Source organism: Taurulus bubalis (genome assembly GCF_910589615.1).
Source record: "Taurulus bubalis genome assembly, chromosome: 7".
Classification (NCBI taxonomy): domain Eukaryota; kingdom Metazoa; phylum Chordata; class Actinopteri; order Perciformes; family Cottidae; genus Taurulus; species Taurulus bubalis.
The window spans coordinates 22,753,361-22,777,832 of record NC_136595.1 but is presented as its reverse complement, the minus strand read 5'-3'; the positions used below and the strand labels follow the sequence as shown (position 1 = coordinate 22,777,832).

The 24,472-nt window shown below is 43.1% G+C and overlaps 1 protein-coding gene across 1 annotated transcript in view; it reads right to left on the bottom strand.

Annotated features, from left to right (window-relative positions):
• Positions 1–23,410, bottom strand: part of notch2 (notch receptor 2) — a gene marked incomplete at its 5' end in the record, with an annotated part of 44,637 nt that extends 21,227 nt beyond the window's left edge. The window contains 2 exons of the mRNA XM_079221228.1: positions 10,852–10,933; positions 23,338–23,410. Of these exons, the coding sequence (XP_079077354.1) occupies positions 10,852–10,933; positions 23,338–23,410 (155 nt within the window). The remainder of the gene's footprint in view (positions 1–10,851; positions 10,934–23,337) is intronic.
• Between the last annotated feature and the right edge of the window lie 1,062 nt (positions 23,411–24,472).

Below are 24,472 nucleotides of genomic sequence, written 5' to 3'. Positions count from 1 at the left end.
ACTGACGTAGGATCTTCAAAGAAAAGACGGACTTCATGCCTCTTCACTTCAGCTCTGTCAGATTAGACATGGCCACCCTCCCTCTTTCCCGTCTCCGTCGCTGTATCAGCATGTCTGCAGTGCAACCCCCTACACACATGCCTATACACACACACATACACACACGCGCGCACATAAATACACAAACACAAAGACGTCCCTCCCCACTCCGAACACAAACACAGCTTGGTCATGATATCACAACAAGACGGCCGTCGTGGGAATTAGGACTGCTTTCTTCTCCGGGACAAGCTCTCCGCCCCTCAAGGAGGAACGACATGGCCTTCTGCCCCGAGTCATACATCACATTAGCAGGCCGTCACGCGGAGAACGCCGTGTCCAGGTTAATACAGGGTTTACGTTTCACTGGGAACATTTTCCACATTTTCACAGTTTAAAAAAAAAAAGGGGAATATGAAAGGTATTTTCAAAGTCAAGTATATCCACTTCAAGGAACGAGAGAGAGAGAGAGAGAGAGAGAGAGAGAGAGAGAGAGAGAGAGAGAGAGAGAGTGTTAAAATAGTGTCGCTATTCCTATAGCGTGGTCTTGCAACTCTACACCACCCGACAAGAATTACTTGCAGCTTTGAGATTTTTGAGAAAATTCCAGAGTGCTGACAGGAAAGATGCACAGTAATCTCTATTAAATTCAATCGCCGCTATCCAACCAGTGTTGACAGAACCAAATGCCATGGCGTCAGGAAATGATACCACCCTGTCCTTCAGGTTTCACTCCCATAGAGAGTTCATTATTTCGCCTCCGGCTGCCCCGCTGGAGCCTGAGGCCAACAGACAAGGCCGTGCATGATTCACATTATTGCCGGGGAGTGGTGTCTCACTGCGGAAGAGATAACCCGACACACTGACACACTCGTGTCACTGAATGCAACGCGGGCTTGAAGTGGCATTCTTCAGACATGTTTTCATACACTCAAGTATTTGCACACGGACAAACGCCCCGCTCTACTTTTCATGAAAATGTGAGCAGAGAGGGTTGCTCTGTGGACAAAGTCATCTATGGGATTCTTTGTTTTGCTCCATGAGGACTTTTTTTCCTCCTCTTTCCCCCCATCCTTCTCTTACTCTGTGCAATTTCCTGCAGCCCTCCTTTCCCTCCCTTTCTCACTCCTCCACCTCTCATTTCTAACCCACTCTGGAGGTGTCAGGTTTCTACAGCTGGTTCACATTAGCGCCCCCATCTCACGCACACCCCTCCCTTTCTCTCTCTCTCTCTCTCTCTCTTTCTCTCTCTCTCTCTCTCTCTCTCTCTGCACCCCTTCTCGCCTTCGTCCTCTCTACCGCCGCCTCCTCCTCCGCCTCCTCCTCCTCCTCCTCCTCCTCATGCTGACCTCTGCCTGTCCTGGCTGGCCGGCCGTGGGGGTTTCAATGAGCAGAAAGGGGGCGGGTTCAATCTCACTCACTCATGTAATGTCTCCCACGTCTTTTTTAGACTTTATAATTCCTATGTCTCAAGCTCCACGCGCTCTCATTCTCCTCTCATCTCCAATCTCTAATTCCCCTTTTTTGTTGTGCTAAGTCTCTCTGCCTTCCTCTCTACCTTCCTCTACTACAACCCCACCACTACCTCCTCCTCCTCCTCCTCCTCCTCCTCCTCCAGCTACCATTCTAGTCTCAGCAACGCTTAATAACTTCATCATGCTCTCCCCCTGCGGCCATCACAGAGAAACAGTGTGAGAGCATAAACCAGCTCACATTTCAATCCCCGGATCATTCCCCGGCTTGGCGAGAGCATAGGTGGTCTATTCACTGTACTGTCGTCCTGTGTGTGCGTGAACGAACATCACAAGTCAAGTGCAGAACACGTTACTGTTGGCTTTGCTGTTGCTTCAATCCATGGCTATGTTGATAATAGTATAGCTCTAAGATGCCTGGTAGATTATCTTAAGAAAAGAAAATAAGCTCATGAGTAGTTCATTTATAAAGATCTGTCGCCATTCAGACGATGCCACCCTGTCAGACCCAGGAGTTAAGTTTTAAAACTGCAGTCTAGAGCTGGGTGATATGGTGGAAATCACTATAATTATCTCAAGATATTGATATAAACAGTCAAACAGATGTTCAACGCAATTAACTGTGCTAGTCATTACACAAGAGCAACCTCCTCATATGCGTAAATCATCTGGATGATTGAGATGAACGTTCACAGTCATATCAGACCAAGAAGTGACACAAACACCGAAGTACTTTCTTGACCTTAAAGGTGAACGGGGGAGCCTGATCTGGGAGCTCCCAAGACGGGTTTGCGTGTGGTGGAATATACAGTATCTCAAAAGGGGAGGTGCACCAGCATGTTACCTTATCTGTTCTACCTCAACGAAGAACGCTTTGACACCATTTCTTGCAGGCATTCCGGTGAATTGCTGCCACTGTTACTACTGTACACTAGAAAGACGGGAGCCTCAGTGGACTTACAGAAGCACCGGTGCTATTGAAATTACAAGAATTGCTAAAAAAAAAAGGAAGAGCGAGAATAAAGAGATCAATAGCTACTTTCCAATCTCACTTGCGGTCTACTTTTTCTGAAAATATATGTGGCCAATCTAAAGGAGGATGCTAAATACGGACAGAAATGCGAAACGGTTTCTCATAAACACCACCGCCTAAACCCCAGCACCAGGTTCAGACTATTATTTGTTCCATTACAGATCTGTCTCTAGTACTCGATAGGTCTGGAATGGGGCCAGTGTGACATTTAGGCTCATAGCTCAGCCAGCGCCACAGAGGAGAAGAGGCCTGTTCTACATTGGGTAAAGAAAGAAAGAAAACCACTTAAATGTAGTTGTAAAGGTTAAATTATGGGTTATTTTTCAGGGGGATGGAAACTATGAATCTACTACTTCAGAAGTCATTAGTAGCAATGTCGTTTTAGTGGTTTGTGTTTTTGGCACGCTCCACAACATTCTCATACAGGAGAGTATAACATCGGAGGCAGGCAGTGGTGGTCTGAGAGTGATGTCAAAGATGTGGAGGAAGAAAGACACGAGAGAGAGAGAAAAAGAGGAAGGTGGGTTAAGTGAAGAGGTGCAAGTAAAAGCCAGAAAAGTAACGAGAGAGCGAGACATGCAGCGAGAAAAGGAAACCAGGCAGTCAGTGTGTAGACAGAATAAAGGAGTGCAGAGCAGGGTGGAGTCCAAATGAGAGACATGTGGTAAAATCTCAGACTGTGATCAAAAAGACTCATCTGAGTGGCTGTGGTGCACAGCACAGGAACCATTTTCTCTCTCCGCCTGCCTCTTTGCGTCGTTCTATCATTATCCCGTTTCTGCGGTTGCTTAATGCGGAATCTCCAATAATAGGTCTGTCGGCCTATAACATATTTTTCCCCCTTTTTAAAATGTACGGCAAAGTGTCCACTCTCTACTTTAGCTCACTCTTATTAACTGAATGGCGAGTGTTCACTGTTTGTATTGCTGCGGTCCACACAAGAGATTCTGCTTGAAACGTCCCACTGCCACATGATCATTTGGAAATTAAGGATTTTTTTCACTTTCTCTTCCATGCTTTTCATTGATGTTTTTCTGCTGATAATTGAATGATTAAAAGTTCAAATTGCTTCACATGACTGGCTATTTTTGTGTGATGATGCACTAAAACGCACACCGGTAAGCCACTATCCCCAAAATGGTTACTAGTGTGTATGGACCTGCTAGTTGTGAATTCACAAAACAGAACTTATGCCATTTATAATGAATGTAGACAGCAACTGTACTTTTCATAACTAGCATACGTTATCCAGATACTGGTCTTTTGACATGTACATCCATGTAGGTTATCAGTGAAGTTACGTTTGCTAGTAATAGCCTACGTAGCAAATTAGCAAAGTAACAGTTGCTAGCTAGCTATAGCTAGCCTAAGTGACAGCAATGAAATGTCCAATATTAGGTGATGCACAATAATAAATGTATTTCGTTTGACACTTTGATGGCTGAGATCAGAAGACTTACCTCTATATCTATTTCTTTTCCTCTTCTTCCTTTTTTCGTCCCTGTTCTCCAGATGGTTTAAACCGCTTCATTTTTGCAAATGTCACGGGCCAGTCAAAGTGGCCGCGCAATAGATTTATTTTTCAGATCGCGCAAACTTTTTTGGAGTGAGCCATCTTTGCAATAGAAGATCTTTGATGTGACGTGTTGAGTCTTGGCCAATCAGCGTCCCGATTTCTCGACAAAAAAAATCTGATTTTTGGCCGAGTTGTTGTCATCTCCGTAATAGAACATCTTACATGTGACGTGTCTTGGCCAATGAGCGTTAAGATGTTTACATCGCCCGTTTCTCAATATGCTTGTCTCTCGGTACTTGATGAGAAAACTCACAGCTGAATCGTCCCTGCTCGCGGGAGCCAGCCCCCCCCCGGTCGCGTAGTGAGGGCGCTCCCAACCCATTTGTCGCCCTAGGCAGTCGCCTAGTTCGCCTATAGCAATCGGCGGCCCTGCCGGTAAGAGCCTTTACACCGCGGTGCATGGATAGAGAATGAGTGGCCTTGTGACAAAACCGAGGCACTTTTGACCCCACAGTGTCATCGTCAATGTATGACAGAGAGCCACTTGTCACCTCACTGCATGTGGGTTTGTAGTCTAGTTGCTACATTCCCCACTGGCTCGTAAGGCATCCTCTTTCTGAGAGCAGTGACTCGTCGAGAAGCTGACAAACTATGATCATTATGGGTTTTAAATTAAAACCCATAATGATCATAGTTCGGGGTCAGGGGGGCATGCTCCCCCGTAAGAAAAATGTAAATATTCCATATTTTAAAGCAGCAATCTGATGCATTTTGAGATGCTTTGTTTGCCAACCTGGGGAGAGCTGGAGAAACTTAACTTCAGGCATGAGTCAAAAATTATTATGGCCTCCTTACTAAGTATTATGCAAGCCATTTCATGCCAGCCTGTCACTGGGTCTAACATGTACAGTATATGAGGCGCAATATGATAAGGGCACCACAAATGGCTTAATGCATAACCCCCACAAGAGATGGTGGACATGCTGTAACTTAACTTGTCTACTCTTCCATCATGATTGACAGCCAATACAATGTAATTCAGATTGTAATACATTTTATTGGCAAAGATAACAATTTACAGTTCGTAATACTCTCAGAACCAGATTATTTTTTCTTCTTTGCCTGAACCACCAGTGTCTCCATCGCCCGCTTTCGCTGTTTTGCCACATGTCTCAGCCTTGCCCTTTTCTCTTCTTCAGCAGTCTGTTTCTTGGCCTGCTGAGCACTGCCAGATGCTTCTGATGGTGGTCTGCACTGGTGATGCAAGGTCCTTCGCGTTAATATTTCCATGCACTCGCGCTCCCTTCTGGCACACGCACCTGTTCGCAGTTCACTGAATATAAATACCCCCCGACAAAAAAAATTTCATCGAATCTACACGATTCACGTAGGTCACCTATTTTGGTTTCAAAACGGCGAATTTCATGCACACCTCTTTCTGTGTGACAGTGATTATAAGCGCATAACTCTATAGATTATAATTAACTAGAGGATACACTTTTTCCTACACGTAGATCTTAGACCCTTAAATATAAACAGTAGCCCGGCCACCCTACGGAGGAATCTCATTTCGTTTTTTTTTATTAAAATAAAAGTTGGATAAAATCTCCATTGTCCTCTCCTTATATGTAGTGAGGTGTCGGTAGGTAGAACTGAGCCGCCGCTGAGTCGCCGCTCTCCTGTCTGACGCCACACGCTGCCACGGATTCTCCGCTGCCAGTAATCTCACTCGCTGTCTCTCCAACAACGTTAGCTAGCTGACTAGCTTGCCATTAAAAAACTGGTGGGAGGGGAATGAAGCCGCTGTAGACATCTCAACGCTGATTGGCCAAGACTCGACAGTCAAAGATCTTCTATTGCGAAGATGATCACGACCTCAGTTTTTTTTCCGTGTCCCACTCCAATCTCAGAAACGGCGGACAGTTGACCCCCCCCCCCCCCCCCCCCACCCACCCCACCCACCCCTCCCAAAAACAAAAACTCTTCGGATCTACACGATCCACGTAGGTCACCTATTTTGGTTTCAAAACGGCGAATTTCGCCGAAAGGTAAGGGATTTTCATGCCTGTTGGATGTTTTACGGTACCCTGTGTTCGTTTTGGTGATAATAAATAACAAAAATAGCTACAGTCGTCCTAGATGAACAGCCCATTTGTCTCCTCAACAAGTCCCGCAAACATACACTCAAGAGAGCTACTACATTCAAATACTGAACCTGGTGTGAGTCAAGGGATAGTTGGTTAAATAAGGTTTACTGCAGTACATTGCTCCAGTACCAGTACTCCTGTACTGTTTTTTCAGACTGTAGTTAATACATCAACTATGGATGAGTACCCAACCTTTAACTGAACTTCAGATCTCTCTGTGCCATCATGTGAACTTGCCCTGGGCTCAAGGTGCCCCAAGACACAAAGACACACAGACACACACAGACACGGCACATACACAAAGAAACTCTTATCATTGTGGTGCCAGCCTAAACCAAATCTACAGCGCTGTGAGTAGGACTGTGGGAAGGAGATAAGTCTTTAGCGAGTAAGAGTGGGAAATCACTGCTGTGGGTTCCAGTCTGCTACTCTAGCTTTTGTTGACTTTAGTTCGGATCATATGCCTTACCCACTTAAAATCTGAGTGTGTGGGTGTGAGTGTGGGTGTGTGTGTGTGTGTGTGCCTGGGAGAGTGAGTGCTGTGTCTGCTGTGGAGGTGTGGAGCAGAGAGGAGTGACTGGTCTAAACCATTTTCTGCCAACTATCTCCTTTCTCTGTATTGTTCTCCCGCTCTACTTTGGCAACTCATTTTTGACCGAAACGCATGAGACTGATCACACTGAAGCTTTCTGTGAGGTATTGGGTTGACCTCACTCATAAAGCAGCTATGGCTATAATAAAGGCAAGAGGGTGAAGATCTAAACAATAATGGAGGATTTGGGAGAAGGATTAAGAAGCCTGGTGAGTTGTGTCCAGAGGGTAAATCCCTGAAGCAAAGGGAGGGACAGAAGCATGGATGGATGAGTGACAGTTTGATGAAGGAGGCGAAGCAAGAGGGAAATTACACTCCTCTCTCGTCTCCCTTCCCCCTCCCCTCCTCTCTCATCATTAGTAAGTAGTTGTGCTCCGAGGTATTCCTCCTCAAATTACCTGAAAAAAGACATCCTCTTTTCTTTTGGCCCTTTCTCTTCCTCTGTCTGCCCCGCAGGTAAATTCTACCTGTCAGATCAAACAGGCAGCAGGTCTACACAACACAGTCACTCTCAAGCCTCACTCTTAACAAAAACTCACTCACACACTTTTTTTTTTATATATATAAACATAAAGGGCATGACAGTGACTGCAAGAGAGAAAGAGAGTGAGGGGGCCTTGAGAGGGAGGGAGAGTTAATCAGTTTGCACCATGGCCCAACAGCAGACAAAGAGATCTTGTTCTGGAGGGAAATAGGGTTTCGACAACGTAACGCGTGTAGCCTCACTCTGACTTGGACTGCTCAGGTATTAGGTCAGTGAGTCAGACTCCATGTTGTGCTGCATTCACAATAAATCAGGCAGATGGGCAAATAAGCGCTCCGACACAATGGCAGGATGATCAAACGAAGCGAAGGTGATGGAATAAAATATGTTGAATCAGATTATTTTCTGTCTACTTTGCTTTGTGCTTATTCATAATACATGTTGCTATGAAATGCATCGTCCTCTTAATGTTCTATTGCAAAATGTAACAACTTTCTCTGGTGTGAGGGAGCTATTGAACATCCGTTTGGAAATTCCGTTGTGGAGGACGACAAAAAATTAAATAACCTTAACTTTGGACGTCAAAGCCATCTACCGTTACCGGTGTTCCCTGTCGGCCTCACCCAATTCTTTTGTTATTTTCCCGCTCTCGTCCACCAGCAATATGATTTTGTGTAAATGCAGCATTAGTGTGAGGAATCCTTAGCCAACAAATAAGACCACTGTTTCTGTGCACTTTGTCAATACCTCATCAGAAAAGAGTTGTGCACCCCTTCAGCAATGAAACAAGTTGCTTACAAATGCTTAGCAATCAAACTTGTGACGTAAATCTACACAGAGACACACTCATGACACACACCTTCTTCTCACACCCAAGGCCGATGGCTTGCAGTGCCACCGGTTAGACGGCTTCTCTGCACCCTGCTCTGCTCGTCAGCTCGTCGACCTCTCCCATGCACTGTTACTCTCTCACAACAGTCTTCATGTCCAAAATGAGACACCTGGGCTTCGTTACATACGATTTCCGGACGTCAATGTCGTTATGTCGTTGTCTTGAGGAGGAGGAACTTCGCTATAGTCTCCTTTCCATTCTTTGTCTTAAATGAAACAAGTATCAAAACTTAAATTTCAAAAGGTTTCTAAAAGAGGAAATAGGAGACGTAAAACAGACTCATACACACGACGAGAGTAGTTCTATGTTTTCCAGAGTTTCCAGAATGTATGGGAACTCTGCAGAGGCACAGAAGCTCATTCTGATGCCAATCAAAACAAGGGGCCCCTCTTTTCCACTGTGCCATGCTTTCATTGCGTATATTAAACAACTACAACTGTAATAATGAAGGAACATGATTTTCCTGTTGCCACATAAACTGAGAAAAGTTGATGGCATGATGACGCTCCTTCTTCCCGCGTTAAAAAACAGGCTGGTTAATTGAATGCCATGAAAAACTAATTTAACTGGCCATCAGTATTCCACAGTGGAAACTCAGCAACTGTTTAATCATACAGTTACTCCCAGTGTGACCCCAGGTGTGACCTATGTGACATAATTAGGCTGGACCGAGCCAAAGGGCCAAAGTAACTGTTGACTTACAACCGGCTGCCTTTAATACACTGAGGAAACTAATGAACACATAATTTGATTTTTTTACACAATGAGTCTTTTCATCAGCAGCTCGGTGCAGACAGGGCCAGACAGGCATGTGTGTGTGTGTGTGTGTGTGTGTGTGTGTGTGTGTGTGTGTGTGTGTGTGTGTGTGTGTGTGTGTGTGTGTGTGTGTGTGTGTGGTTCATGTTTACTTGAGAACAAAAAAGAAATGGACTGATAGTTAATCGGTCTAACAGTAGGCCTGCGCTCTGTCAGCTGACTGAAACTGAGAGACTCCTCTCTGTGTGTCTTCAGGACAAAAAGATCCCTCTGCAGTTTTTATCATCAATATCATCGTTTAATTCATAATTATGGAGACAGCTACACTGAGCAAAGAGCGCGAGTAAATACCGCAGATATCCGACGCAGATAACCGAAAAATGACTAGTTCCCTAGGACAAAAAATAAACAGAAAAATATAAAATGTCCTATTAATGTTTACTACTGGAATTACATATTAGCAACAGTAATAGAAACGACTTAAAAAAATTAAAGAGGATGCAGTCAAACCGTTGTTTCATAGGAAGCATTGGCATAAAGCCGTGTTCCACTGGTACTGCATGCCTCCCGTCGCCACGTATTGAAAGAAGCAATATACATTCAGGGCATTGATATTTAGTTATTTTCTATGTAAAGAAATAGTGGAGTAAGTCTACCTGAGCAGAGAGTGAAGTTACTCTTCCACTGACTGTGTTGAAATAGGAGCTGCTCCATATTTTTTGTTGCCACAGCCGGGCCGGCCGGGCGTGCTTTCAGTGCACGTGTGTGCATGTGAGCGCGCTCCACTGGGTAGATCACGGACACCGCTCTGCACCGCTCTTATACGGCGGTTACAACTGATTTAAATACGTTTTTCAATGAAAATGAGAAGGATAACGTGCAAGCGAACATCAGTGAAAAAAATTGCAATTAGGCAGAGATATTTCTTTCTAAATCGCTCAGCCCGACACACACACACACACACACGCTACACGAAGACAATGAGCCAGTTGGCACCTGCAGCACAACGCCTATCTGACCTTCAATTAGACCGGGAATGTCAAACACTGATTAAGGAATGTTGCTTTTCTGCTTTCCTTTTTACAGAAGTAGCAGTGTTGAAATTCCAAAAGCGCTGGGAACAGACACACAGTGCGATTCACAGCGCATTCAATGAAATATGAGCAGGTTCATGAACCAGCGTTGGTGTGTTTTCGTTGGGAATTTGGCTCGGTAGTGGCAATGCAATTATAAAGATAGCAGAGTCTTAATTACAAACGAGGCTGAGCTGTCAGAAAGAGGAAGGCATAGATCAAACAGGCCACTGCTCTCCTTTACACTACAGCACTTTTCCCTTAATGATCTGATTGCACCCCCGGTAGCAGAAGAGACTTACTTGCAGGTTATTTCAAGTTTCCACAACAACACTAACATGTGTGGTACCAACATTAACTGATCAAGTTTCAGATGATTATTTTTTTCTCTCATCTATTGGACTGAATAGGCTACTTTCTCACCAAGAGAAATGTCTCGTCATCGTCTCGGCATCCCCCAGGAAAGACAAATCAGTAGGCAGTAAAATGTGTTGGCAACAGCTTGCGCTATCAATTCTAAAGCAACAGGAGAGTAAGTAACAAAACCCTCAGAAATGTCCTAAATAACATCTTGGAGGTGGAAATGTGTGTATTGGTATTGTTCCCAGTACTGGTGTACTTTGTCAGACAGAGCAGTCTTTTATTCCTGCTTCCGTGCCTGAGAGAAACCGTGTGGTCCTGTGGTTGATCTAAAAAAAATCCCTATTTCTGTACTGGCTTTCACATCCAATCCCCTCAAGAGACGTTTCTATCGCTGTCTTCACATTATTGTTATAGTGTTGATGACAGCACGAGTTGAACTGAAAAGCCTGCGTGTTCAGGCACGGACCCGGCTTGTCGATCTTACCTGCAGTACTCGGTGCCATTGCTGTAGGTCAGACATGTAGCATTGTTCACACAAGGCGCCTTATCGTCCATACATTGCAGAGCTGCAAGAGACAAGAGGAGAGAGTTAGAGAGTGGACAATCAGAGGGGCACTTCATCTGCTAAACACAAATAAAATAGAGGCGATATTTTAAGCGTGACAAATTAATAAATACATACATTAACACAAGTTTGTGTTGTTATTTCAAGGTATTGAAATGGTGTACCACATGGGGTTGTGTCCTCTTTCCCCTCATTCTGACGGAGAAAAACCAGCCTGAAATCAGCCTGTGGTCACAGGGCGGCCAGAAGGGCAGGCAGACCGAGATTTCCCTCAATGACGACTACAAAGCCGGACTATCTCCTCGCCTGTGGAACACTTATGGCCAGACACATCAGCTATTGTGTGGCCCACCAGAAACACATGGCTCAGTAGTCTTCGGGCACACCATGCCGGCCCAACATGAAGTGTAATGTTCTCAGTCCAAAATAAAAGGAGCCACTGTTTGTTAAGTGTGTGTGTGTTTGTGTGTCTTTGTCGGATTAATTAAACCCACTATAAATCTTTAGCACGGACTGCAATAATGTTGCTATATTAAAATGCTTGGTTCATTCACAGGCTCACATGTCGATGCATCCCCACTCTGCTGAGGGCAGGTCAGCTGATTTCAAAGAAATGGCAACAATGTTCACAAAACAGTCATTGCATTACAGGAAGTGCACTGAACGATGGTGTTACTTCCTGCGCCTAGATTAATAACAGTGTCATTCAAGCTGAGGAGCCTTTGTGAAGACACTAGCTATTATTAACCCGACTTGATAAGATTTTGTGGTGTTTTCAGTGACACGGTTTGTTTTCAAGTGCTGATCTTTCATGGAACGGTCTCCGGGCTGGTTCAGTAAGAGAGTGAGGGCAGGATATTGCCTTGGAGTCAGGCTGACAGACATAGTCCATTAGACACGGGGATACCGAACATAAACCACTGTGAAATTCATAATTCCAACAAGCACGCACACAGGCTCGTGCCTCTATGTGCACAACTGCAGAGTCACCCACTGTAATAAAGTATGAGTTGATATCAGGCTCTTGCTGCAGTACAAGATACCACAGAAAACCCCGGGCTATTTCGGGGCTATTTCTGGACTGAGCACACTTGCTACGAGTCAACACACAAAAATCATGCACACATAATATCCAAACGTAGACAGCAGAAAATCCGATGTGTGGTTAGACTTGTGACACAGTGGAACTTTCACTTTTGATTTTGATCACGTTTTAAGTCAAAATCATATTAAAATTCATGTTAACTCTGCTTTTGAATAAATCACACAAAAAAGGATCCTAAAATATGATTGCAGTAAATCTGGGTAAAACACACCATCGGGTATGATATCGGGGACGAACAGACAATGACAAAGAATCAGCCCAAAAAATAAGTAGGAGTGACGCTGAGGGGGAGGATGGGGATGTGCTGAGAAGGCCGATGCATCAGGCATGAGGGAGAGAAATAATAGAAGCAAGACAGCAAAGACAGCAAAAAAGATACTCTCTTCCCCCGACTGGTTTGACGAGCTTCACATGCACGCTGTCGTCATGCCAGACACAATGATCTTTCCAGATTTCAGACAGCCTGCCATTGCGCAATTTTACACACACAGGCACACAGACACACACACAGGTTAAAAATTCTTCGACTGAAACTTTGGAAAAAGGTTTTAAGCAATCCGTCTCCCTCTCCAAAGTAAAACAAGCAAAACGATTCCCACACATTCCCATTCACTGACCAGCGTGCAGTGATCCAGACTCATATCAACAGCATTGTATCCTCTCTACCTGGCTGTTCTCACACTTCACTATCAACAAACCATGGACAAGAAAATTTCCCAGGAATGAGAGCCTTGATAAGGCCCAATCGACAAAGTCAACAGTGAAACTACAGGCAGATGGTGTGAGCTGAGAAAAAGCACATGGATGCATGACCCAATGATAACTGTTATTTGGACCAGTCCTGAACAAATGTCACTTTGCTTTTCTCACTCACCACCATCACATCTTCCTGCTGGTTGTGTTTGTTTATGTGTGTGTCAAGGTGATGAGGGGGGGGGGGGGGTTTAAGTGGGGAACAAAAGCAGAACAAAAGCAAGAGATTTACGATGTCTGCAGTCTGGGGGGACTGGGAGGAGAGCTGTGTGTGTTTCCTGCTGATGGGAGCTGTTTCTGTAAAGATGCCATTGTGCACGGTGTGAGAGATGAGAATCAGATGTCAAAGTGCTTTTCTCAAACTTTAAATTTACATTATTTGTGTCGCTCTTTTTGCAACGGAGCTACAAAGCCATTCTGAGGCAAGGAACAAAAGAAACGTTTAAAAATGTAAACATTGTTGACAATGAAGGCTAAAACGTTGAACGTTGAAAATGAGAACCTCTGCTGCGGGTTTCATGATGTAGATGTGGCAATGGAAAATTATTAAATGTGGGGCTGCATGGAAAATCAGAGAAGTCATCCAAGTCGTAGCAGATCCAGATTCATTTAGTATCGTCCTCTATAGAGGAAATGTTCTTTTACACAGTCAAACACTCAAAAACAGGGTAGAAAACCGACAAGACCATCACCCAAAACACAGGTCTGTTACAGGAGATAAAACTCCTCCCAAAGTGTTACTTTTCTTAAGTAGTAAAGTAGTTTTCTTTATCTGTGGCGAGATAGAGGGGATCAGGGTGAAACCTGATTAGAGGGGATGCCAGGGGTCGTGTGTAATATGCAATACGTATGTTTCCACTCACCTGTTTTTATGAAATGTCTTCAAAAGCTTAACAAAAGCCCCAAAGCATAAAATAGCAGAAGGTGTCTAATCACATAGGGGGGGCTCGTTGTATGTCAGCCCATCCCTTCCATCACACGGCAGACAATAGCCCCGTCGGCTGCACGAGGATCAGAGGAGATTTCTTCAAAAAGGAAAGATGCCAGCGTTTGCCTATATCACGTTACACACAACGTTACTGTATGTGTTGCAGCTAGTGGATCGTTATCGCCGATATCGGCATTTATGCTTTTCTAGTCGTCGATCTCTGATGATGTTACATTGTGAACAACCAACCCGGAGTTTAAATTGACACGAGGAGAACGAAGGTTCTGTTTGGTTACATTATGATGCGTTCGGGCTCTGTTCAGTGAAAATGAGTATTGGGCAAAAGTCATTTACAACGATATCATGATGTACATTTAATCCTGTGTTGGAGAGAAACTTGAATAAATCCAGTTGTTTGAAGGAGATGTTTTCACAACAATATAAATAGACACTAGAGATGACCCGTTTAAAATACTAGCAGCTTATACACATCATTAAAACGAATTATCATGACATGATTTGTTTTAATCCATAAAAATACAATAATTTATCTCCTTATCATTTGAATTGTGTGTTTTTATGAGGAAAATAAACTATAGGTGACTACAAAATAAAAATGTCCGGAGTCAAAATCTCTCCCTTTTTTCATTTGTGCTGATCCATAATAGGATCCGAACCGTGAGTTTTATGATCCGTTGCACCACTAGTTGCAGTTGCAACATGGCCCAAAGTTGTAACACAGTAGGGCTGCAACTCACGATTATTTTAATAATCGATTAATCGGTTGATTATTTTTTCCGATTAATCGATGAATCGGATAAAAAAATGTTTTTTATCAAAAAAGCGTTCATTTCCAACCCTTTATTCAAAAACAGAAGTGACAGTGCAAAACATCTTCAGAAAGTGCACAAACAGGTTGCTCCTTGAACATCCCTGAGCTGTTAATTAAAACAACAAAAGGGACTAACACTAAAAACATACACATGTATGCTTTACATCTGCCAAATGTGAGCCCTTTTTACTGTAATTGATCCCTCCAGAGGCTGCATTTACATACCCTGCTTTATCAATATGTATGAAATACTGGGACAGAGGGAAGCTGTACTGCTCCATATAGAGCGTCCTCTTCCTTAAACTCTTTCATTCTGGGTCTCTTATGACCACGACGTCACGTTGTTGGCTAAGCCCAAGTACGTGATTTGCTTCATTCTACTTTGAGTAAAAAAAAATAAAAAACCTGCAGCCAGATCCTCCGGTGTGCCGGTTTAACGTTAACGAGTGACAGCGTGAACTGAACCAGACCGGGGGGTGACGGCATGTTTCATCACGTTACGTTTTTTTACAAGCAAGACTGAACTGTAACGGAACATAACGTAACTTTAACGACAATACACAACCAAACACGCTAGCTAACGTGATAGCAAGCTGACTAGCTTCCATTAAAAACAAGTTTGAGGAACATGAAGACGCGGAATGGCCAAGACTCGACTTGTCAAAGATCTTCTATTTTTGAGAACATCACAACCTCAGCTTTTCTCGCGTCTCACTCCAATCTCAGAAACGCTGGCCGGCCAGTTGCTCTGCTCCGCTCTTTTTTTTCTTCTCCGCGACTTATTGCCCGGCGTAATAATCGCGCGACACAACGAATCGATAATGAAATTCGTTGCCAACACCTTTGATAATCCATTTTTATCGATTTTATCGATTCGTTGTTGCAGCCCTATAACACAGTAAACAATCTACATTATCATCTTCAACAAGCATGACAACACCTGTGTCACTTCTGGCATGTCTCCGTAACAAAACGTAGTTTGGGGACCTCATCGTGGACTCGTGACAGGGAAAGATCTTCTAGTGTGCGACCCCCTGGTGATCTTCTAGTGTTGCGACCCCCTGGTGATCTTCTAGTGTGCGACCCCCTAGTGATCTTTTAGTGTTGCGACCCCCGGTGCGATCGGTGAGTCATGCAGTGAGAAAAACGAAAGGACTCCCAATTAGAAGACACCACGTTGTGCAGCGATCTGCCGACTTTGAAAGTCGTGGATTGTAAACGTGGCTTTAGGTGGAAAGCAGGAATGCCACGATAAGCCTTGTAACAAACCAAATGATAATGTGACAACAAACAGTGGCTTGCTTGTCTTTGCACTCTTGATTAATACATTTACGAGTTATAGAAGTTAGCACAGGTTTTGGACAATGTGAAACTTGGGTCTTGTAAAGCAATCAACCAACGTTTACCTGACATAACCTAATCCAGCCGCAGGGTTTAACATTACAATTAACACTTTCTGGTTTTACAGAGTTTATCGAATATGAAGAAAAGGCGGCGCGTCATTGTTGGCATCGCTGCTGGCTTGCATCAACATCAACACAGTTCAAAAGGAGACTGCCTCATCTAAATGTCCCGAGGCAACTCAGACAACGTTTCCTATGGAATTTGGTGTTACCCTGTCACTTCCTCTGGCGCCACACACAGGTTGACATTTCGGGTTTCTATTTAAACATCTTGTCAGCTGTGAAACAGACATTTGGGGTCGATGACAAAATGTGGATCCATCAACTATAACTATTATGAGTCCAGCCTCACAGAGCCGTTTAGCAAGGCTGTAAACTCTTTTGTCTTGGTTTATAATTATTTAATCATTGTTTTCCTCTTTATTTAGCTTTTTTGACTTTATAGTACCAGAAGCATTTATTGAGCTGTCCCCATTGCAAAAGGTCTGCGGTTGTTATAAACTGCAGTGAACGGCAGCAACCACAACTACTTTTGGATACATGGGGACATGAATTCTAAGTAAAAATGTGCGTAAACCGTTCTCCTCTTTTTTTAACTCAGTATTTTTCTGTGAGAATCTTTTAAAACTGAAAATGCCAAGCTGTTAGTGTGAATAAAGTAAAAAAAACAAAAAAAAGAGAGAAAGCAGAAATATCAGCCCTTAAAGGCTGAGATTTCTGTAGAAATCTCAGCCTTTAAGGGTAGAAAAAATGGGAGCAAGAGAGAGTCGGGTTGTTGTGTTCAGCTGGCACTGCGATGGTTCCTCCCTCAGCACTCGCCGCTGCTTTGTCACAGACACCACAGCGAGTCCCTAGAGGGGTCAAGCCGTGTCATGAGAAGAAAAAAAGACTGTGGTGGATAGAGGAGGGGAGAGGGGAGGAGAGGAATAGATGGGCTTTAGAGCTAATAGCTGAGGATTGAGATGGGGAAGTAATTACGAACCTACAGACAAAGACTACACACGAATGGGTGTTCCTGAGCCCTGGCACACATCCACGCAGCGGAGGGCAGGAAGTTGTTCGCGCTGAGTGAGGAAGTAACCCCATTTCCTGGAATTGCTGTACAAGCCTCTATATCCAGCAGGCCAAGCAGTCGTCGTGGCAACTCGCAATAAAATACCCGTAGCTCAGCATGAAAGGAGGGAGATGATGCTCAAACTAAACACTATTACCCCGAGGGTGAGCTTTACTGGCCCACACAAACAGCAGACGAACCAAACAGTTTTTTTTTTCAAGGCTTTAGTCTCCCGGGTCAGCTTCAGTTTAGAAGAAGCAGATAGAATACTGTCAGAAACAGTTCGGTGCAAACAGACACAACAACGGTGTGTGATTACAAAGACGGGCTCAAGTTAATCTCCTGGATCTTTATCAGGACAAATCAAGACATTTTTAAATGCAATAGTATCTGCATTAACCCGGATCCATTTCCGATCCTTTGTTCAATGCAACCCACTGCAATCTGGGTAAACCAGCTGTCAAAAGCAGGGTAATGAATCACTCGCCGGCGGGCCGAGGCATAGGATGTTTTTCATACTTTAAATCGCTTTCAAGTAGCAAACTCCCTTGAGGAATAACTCAGTGTGTAGATTGGGAGAAAGTTGACTTCAGGGCTTTCTGCCAGAAATCTACTGAGGTTTAGGCAACAAAACTGCTCAGTTATGTTTAGAAAAATATCATGATTTGGGTTCAAATGAACCCTTTCTGGCAGAAAGCCCTGACGCGTAACGTTAGCTAGTGTGCGGTCGAGAGAGAGAGAGAGAGAGAGAGAGAGAGAGAGAGAGAGAGAGAGAGAGAGAGAGAGAGAGAGAGCGCAAACGTGTGTGACAGTGATTATGAAGTTAGGGTTAACTGGGTTTGCCGGGTTTGCCGGGTGTGTGTGTGTGTGTGTGTGTGTGTGTGTGTGTGTGTGTGTGTGTGTGTGTGTGTGAGTGTGAGTGAGAGACAGACAGACAGAAACAGGGAGAGCAGACCAGACAAGGCCAATGTAGGGACTTTCCCTTGCTCAGTCAAAAAAAAAAAAATATATATATATATATATATATAAAATGAAAAAAGTCAAGACTACTGTGCAGACATGTTCAGTTACATCACATTGTTGAGACATAATAAAAGTCTTTTAATGTCTTTTTTATATTTATCTTGTTTATTGTATATTGTGTATGTATATAAGTACGAAGAGCTACGTGAAACCGAAGTCAAATTCCATGTATGTGTAAACACACATGGCCAATAAAGCTGATTCTGATGATGAAAAACTATATCTCGATATGATAATTATTTTCTCATTTTGAGACAGATGGTTGGTTAGCCAATGGTTTACCAGACATGAAGTCTTCTCTCTTTTCTTGTGTTTCTTTCATCTGACTATTGAGCAAAATGTACAACCTTTCCATAGTTAATCAGAGTAGAGATATAAAGAAAACAGGTTTGCCAGTGGTTTCCTGGGCAGAGCCAATGTTTGTTTCTTGAAAATCTTTACTGTCAAACTCACTGCCAAACTTTAATTCATGAAAATATAATGTTCAAAACAGTCTGGATAATTCACATCCGAGAACTGAAATGAGACTTATTATATGCCACGGATAACATAGGACTGAACTAATACTGCGACCCATTACAAAGTATTTCCATCTCCTACCTGATGGCCCTGCTTCATTACTCCATGCGCCCTGCCCGCCTGTCTCCAGGATTACGGGGCTGTGTTGGCCAAGGAATGCAGGCCTCAGTAATTCCCTGTTAATTTGCTAACCTGTTCAACAGTGCAGACACAACGCTCTGTAATCCCCTCGACCTTCACAGTCACAAACACCACCTCCGCTAGTAACAGTGCTGGCGGTTCATGCACCGAACTCCATTCACATTTTGACTGGTATTTATTTAATTTGGGAGGATCAAAGTCACCACGAGCAAACTGGTCAAGCAGGCCGTGCTGCCGCAAACCAAAATGGTAACACAGGCCATTGACTGTGACTTCCACCTTGTCTGTTATGCATTTCAACTTCAAGACCTTAATCCCAGTAGGTCTTTAAGTTTAAGTTTATTCTATGCCATCTTTGCTGCATAGAATTGCAGACACCCGTGCATGTGGAGCGCGGTACTACAGGCGTTCCTCCACTGACTCATTCAGTTCGACTCATTATTTACTACTTACTCCCACTACGACAAACAAGTAAGGGACCGAAACACATGTGGAGGCCTGGCTCTTTCACTTCACTACCAATAGAAAGGGTGGAGTGGACTGAATTGACTATAAGCTAGAGCAGAACTATCGTACTGAGACTACAGGGAGCTGATGTGAGAGCGATGAGAGAGACGCCAATGGGAAAGCTCAGAGGGTGTCACAGGGAAGACGTCTTAAGTCACATTGATAAAACAGCCACAAGGCAGTGGGCAGAGCTGGTGGTCAGTAAATAATGCAGTAGTGTGGGCGACTCAATACATATCTTTGTATTCATAGCACACGGCGCAACACAGGGCGAAGCATGGCGCAGATAAATCACATTTCACACCAGGCTCCAGCTCGGGTCAGATGCAAGTAAACCATGGGCGGCACAATTGCTGGCCTTTGTAAGTTCAAGTCTACAACGCAGCACTTACACACACACGCAAATAGATACACACACTCATGTCAGCTGTTTGCTGTTTGCACTTGGCAAATATATGCAACGATGCGCATGCCCACGCCATAAGGGCAGCGCAATGTCGTGTGCCACAAAGATGGCACCTACGCTTCCTCCAGATCAGATATATAATCTGTAACAACACGGTGTAGCACAGTATTATTAACCGTTATCTTGCAGCACCGCAGAGGGGCTTTGTTGGCCTTTATAGGCCTCAAATGATGATTGAACAGCAAATACGCATTCATTATTTTTGAGGAGGAAGACTTTAGCAATGTGTTCAGCTTGATTAGCAAAGCCGACCACTGGAACTTAATGGCAAATGCCAATGCACCCTCTGGTATGCTGCGACTGGTAGTTTAAGAATGTGTCACAAATCACCTTTTCCAGTCAGAGCTTAGCAACACTGAGTAAAAAGAAAATACAGACACTTTCATCTGCTTCGGACAATAAATGCCCGACGTCTACTGACACAGGAACAACGTGCTTTAGCGGCTGCTGAGCAGCAGGGGGTCATTGTACTCCGCAATATTGTGGCCCTGCTAAAACTTAGTTTATACTTGTCGTAGCGAAGCCTCCTCGGCATTGTGGAGGTTGATTTATGGCTTTTTGCAGGTTACACCGGGTTACATTTATTGTCTTTTTGATTCTTCACAGTCCATTTTGTTTGTACGCCCTCTGGCGTTTTGGAGAATAATGCAACAAACCATCTGTGCGAGTACAAACAAAGCCTTGGGAGTAAGTTCTAAAACCGTTTCTTCTCAACTCTGCTGTGATGCACTAAATGGATTGGCTTGAGGTGTGGCAGGCGAGATATAGAGAGATATATATATATATATATATATATATATATATATATATATATATATATATATATATATATATATATATATATATATATATATATATATATATATATATATATATATTCAGCGGTTTGCAGCTCTCTTAAGATCCAGTTGTATGTGCCATATTTGAGCTGTGATTGGCAGGTTAAGATAATGCCAAACCACTGCTTCACATTCAAATATTTAATTCGGTAAACAATTGGCTGGCTTTTATTGTGAAAAAACTAAAGGAAGTGCAGCTGTATTTGTCACAGTGGTTAGTAACAGACTGCCAACTCATGACATAATTGTATTAATATTGACACAGATGCATTTTTACATGTTTTTTAGCGAATCATTTTCAATATTGAAAACAATAAATGGTCAAACAAAAAAACAGTAAACGGGTCAAATAAAAAGCTGCAGACTGCAGGCGCTTATGGCAGTATCGGTAAACCTCAAACCACCCTCATGTCATTAAGGTAAACACCTTATTCCATGCCATCCTGTCATAATAAACCACTTGCTGTGATCACAGTTGCTCTTACGGCGCAATGTTCCAACTATTTGGATGTTCAGCTTTAAGTTTTGTTTATAGTCACGCGAGGCACCGTGGCGCGGGCCTCCACAGATGGCGCGGTGCTTGTCAGATGCCATGCAGGCTACGAGCAAGCAAAAAGGCGTTCATGCTCATGCGCTGTTGGTTGTAGTATTCTACAAGATGCCAGAGGCTGTGCAAACAAAATATACTGTGAGGAAGCAAGGAGTCAATGAATATCACTGGCAAAGTGCCAGAAACTAAACAAGGAGGAATTGTAAATAACTATTAACTCATATCTCATATTCAAAGACATGCTTTATCACCTTGATATAATCCCTGTATAGAAAGAAGTCAATAATTAAATATATTATAATGAAACAAAGGTTGAAAGTTTGAATGTCCTTTAATTTGGCTGATAAAAACTTCCTGTTCCTAAAGCATTTAAAAACGAATTAGCCGACGTGTTAGCAATGTTTTTATCAGTAAACTATTTGTCTGAAAAGTCAAAGGAACACAGCAGCTCAGTTAACCTTCGCGCTCAACGTGAAAGCCGCGATGACGTCGTTTTCTGGAGCAGGCACCTTGCATAAACCAAGTGGCACAAAGGATAAATGAAGATGGAGAGGAAAAGAAAATCATGGTGCTCAAAGTGTGTGTGTGTGTGTGTGTGTGTGTGTGTGTGTGTGTGTGTGTGTGTGTGTGTGTGAGAGAGAGCGAGAGAGAGACTGAACAGAAAGGGAGGGAGGAATGTCAAACACCAACAACATTCCACTGACTCTCCTTGCACTGCCTGCAGCCCTTTCACATTGTCTTTTCTTCTTTTGTTTAACTTCTCTAGTCACCTATAGTCCATGAAAAAAAGAATAGCAAGGCTGCATCAACTCTGAGCCAAAAGGCAAAAAAATAAGAAAACAACATGGGCGAGGAAGTCAGTTTTACTGCCTTGGCACCCTTACTTAAAGGCTTAAAGGCCTATAGGCTAAGTCTTATTGCACATTTCTCAGAGCGAACACAGAAATGCACATTGGGAGAAAAAAAAGCCTGCCTGTATATTATTGGGAATGATGAGAGACATAGTCGTGAAAAAGACCAAATTCAATTTCATTTACATAAGTACTAATCCAGGAATCCAGGAAAAGTAAGTATATTTTATCTAATCTTAATCAGGAACATCGTACAATGTTTATGTATTAGAAGCACAGCTTTACAATAATATCAAGCTAAAATGCATTATGAGTAATGGAGAAACAAACATCCACACAGTGTTGCTTTGCTATATTTTACAATATTTGTTTTTTTGCAACGTCAATGCAAAAGAACCTTTCATTCATGGAGTCATTCCTCATCCACAGTGAACTGAGTACTTTAGGATTAGGCTATTGGCCTCCTACCAATCGAAACGAATTAGTGCTTAATTAAAGAGTAGTAGAAACCCATTAACCCCATATGACCCATGTTAAATACATACAGACATTGCTGGTGATTTCATGAAAAATGAACACCTGATTTGAGTGATTAATATAGTTTCCAATTGCATCTAGTTAGTTTTTTTTATACATCACAATTGTTTCCCAATTTCCAGACACGTCCTCGCCTCGTGACTGAACCAGACTGACTCACACATGATGCTAACAGTAGATATGTCGCGTCCTCTCCTTCATCCCTGGCTCTTAATTCAGCGGGGCAGTCTAAACACAGTTAAGTGTCCATTTTGAATTATTTCTCTCGCTCTCGCTGCTCAACATCTGGGCAGCGGTGCGACTCGGCTCAGACTGAGCACTCAGTAGTAGTGAGTCACAGCATCACCCAGACCTCAACCCGTTTGAGTGTGACACAGGGCGGCGGGTGGAGATGTGCCATCAATTACACCCTCATAAACTATGTGAAATTGTAATAATGTAATAGTAATTACAATAGAAAAGTACTGGGGAACAACGTTACTAAATGTGAGTTTTACACACGCTCAACGTGTGTAGAAGGACGTAACGCCATAGCGTTAGTAACGTCAAAGTAACGTCAAAGTAACGTCAAGGTAACGTCATGTTAGCTGGCGTATGTTTTTAGGACGTAAAGTCAACGTAAAGTTCGCTAACGTAGCTCTCCTCAAGCAGCACAAGCGACACACTCGCAACCAAAAATATCATCCATTGAATTTGTAGATACCAGCCTGCATGGTTTTGCTTTTCCCAAAAGTCACTTTTTTTCTTCTTCTGAGACATAAAGTGTGGAAAGCAGTGTGTGTGTGTGTGTGTGTGTGAAGAGATGCAACAATAACGTGATCATGACAAGTTATGAATTATGAGAAACAAGAACAACGCAGCCTTTTCTTTTTCTTTTTTAAATAATCAACAACTTACCCAAAGAGAGGCGAATGAAGCAGAAGACGAAGACTAGTGATTTTCCCGAGGAGAAACCGGGGATCTGCTCCATATTTTCTGTAAAATCCACATAAGGTCGCCAGCCCAAAGTTGAGCCGTCTCCCGGGACGGTTAGTTCGAAAGAAGTCTCGTTGGAAACGGCGCTCGCGCAATTAAAATGAGAAGAAACAAAACTTCTTGCAGCGCCGAAAATTACAACATTACAAGATTGGTTTTAAAACATGTATTTTGCTACGAGCCGTTACGTAAAAAAAACGTTAAAAAATACACAATTTAACTTGTAGTAGTCACACACGGTACCAAAAAAAACAGTCTTCCACCTCTCTGCGCTCACCAGTCACTGAAGTCACTGAGAGTGAAGAATCCAAAACACATATCCTTCCGCTGAAGTCAGAAGGGGATCTATCGACGGGTTTTAAAGGTTGTGAAAACGTACACGCTTGTATCTAAATAAGAGTGTTTTTCACCGCTGTAGCAAATTCGTCTTTACTCAATATAATCCTTCATGTTATCACGGACACAACATAAAAACACAACAGAAGTTGAAGTATGCTTTCTCCGTGTCGCCGCGCGGCGGAGGAATTTTTTTTCTTCTCATTTTTCTACTTCTCGGAGCCTGGTATGACTCAAAATTTAACCCGTTCAAAGTTGTTGTTTTTTTCTTCTTCTTTTCTCCTTCTATGAACTGCACGTTTTTCCCCCGATTTTTCTTTGGACGCCCACTCTTCACTTACGTTTTTCGTTGTTATCATAACTGTTAATGTCAGTCTGTGTGCCGGGGTTCATTTTCTGCAGCGTTTTCACTTAAAACTGGTTATGAGAATCGTGACTGTGACATACTTTGTGAAAGTAGACACAAAAAGGTGGGTAAACAATGTCTTCCAGTCATCTTCAATTCATTCCATTTGATGTGGTTGAGGATGTACCTAACGTGATTTTGGTCAACCATGACATCAGAGGAAGGATCTTGCCTTGCTCAGGTGTTGAGCAGGTTGCAGGTTAGTCACCACGGCCCCAGGTTCAGATATAGTTCAAGTTCTGCAGTAGTTAGGTGGCCAGTTAAATGTCTATTTTGTTGGGGCTTTAATAAATTCGAATAAAATAAATAAAACAT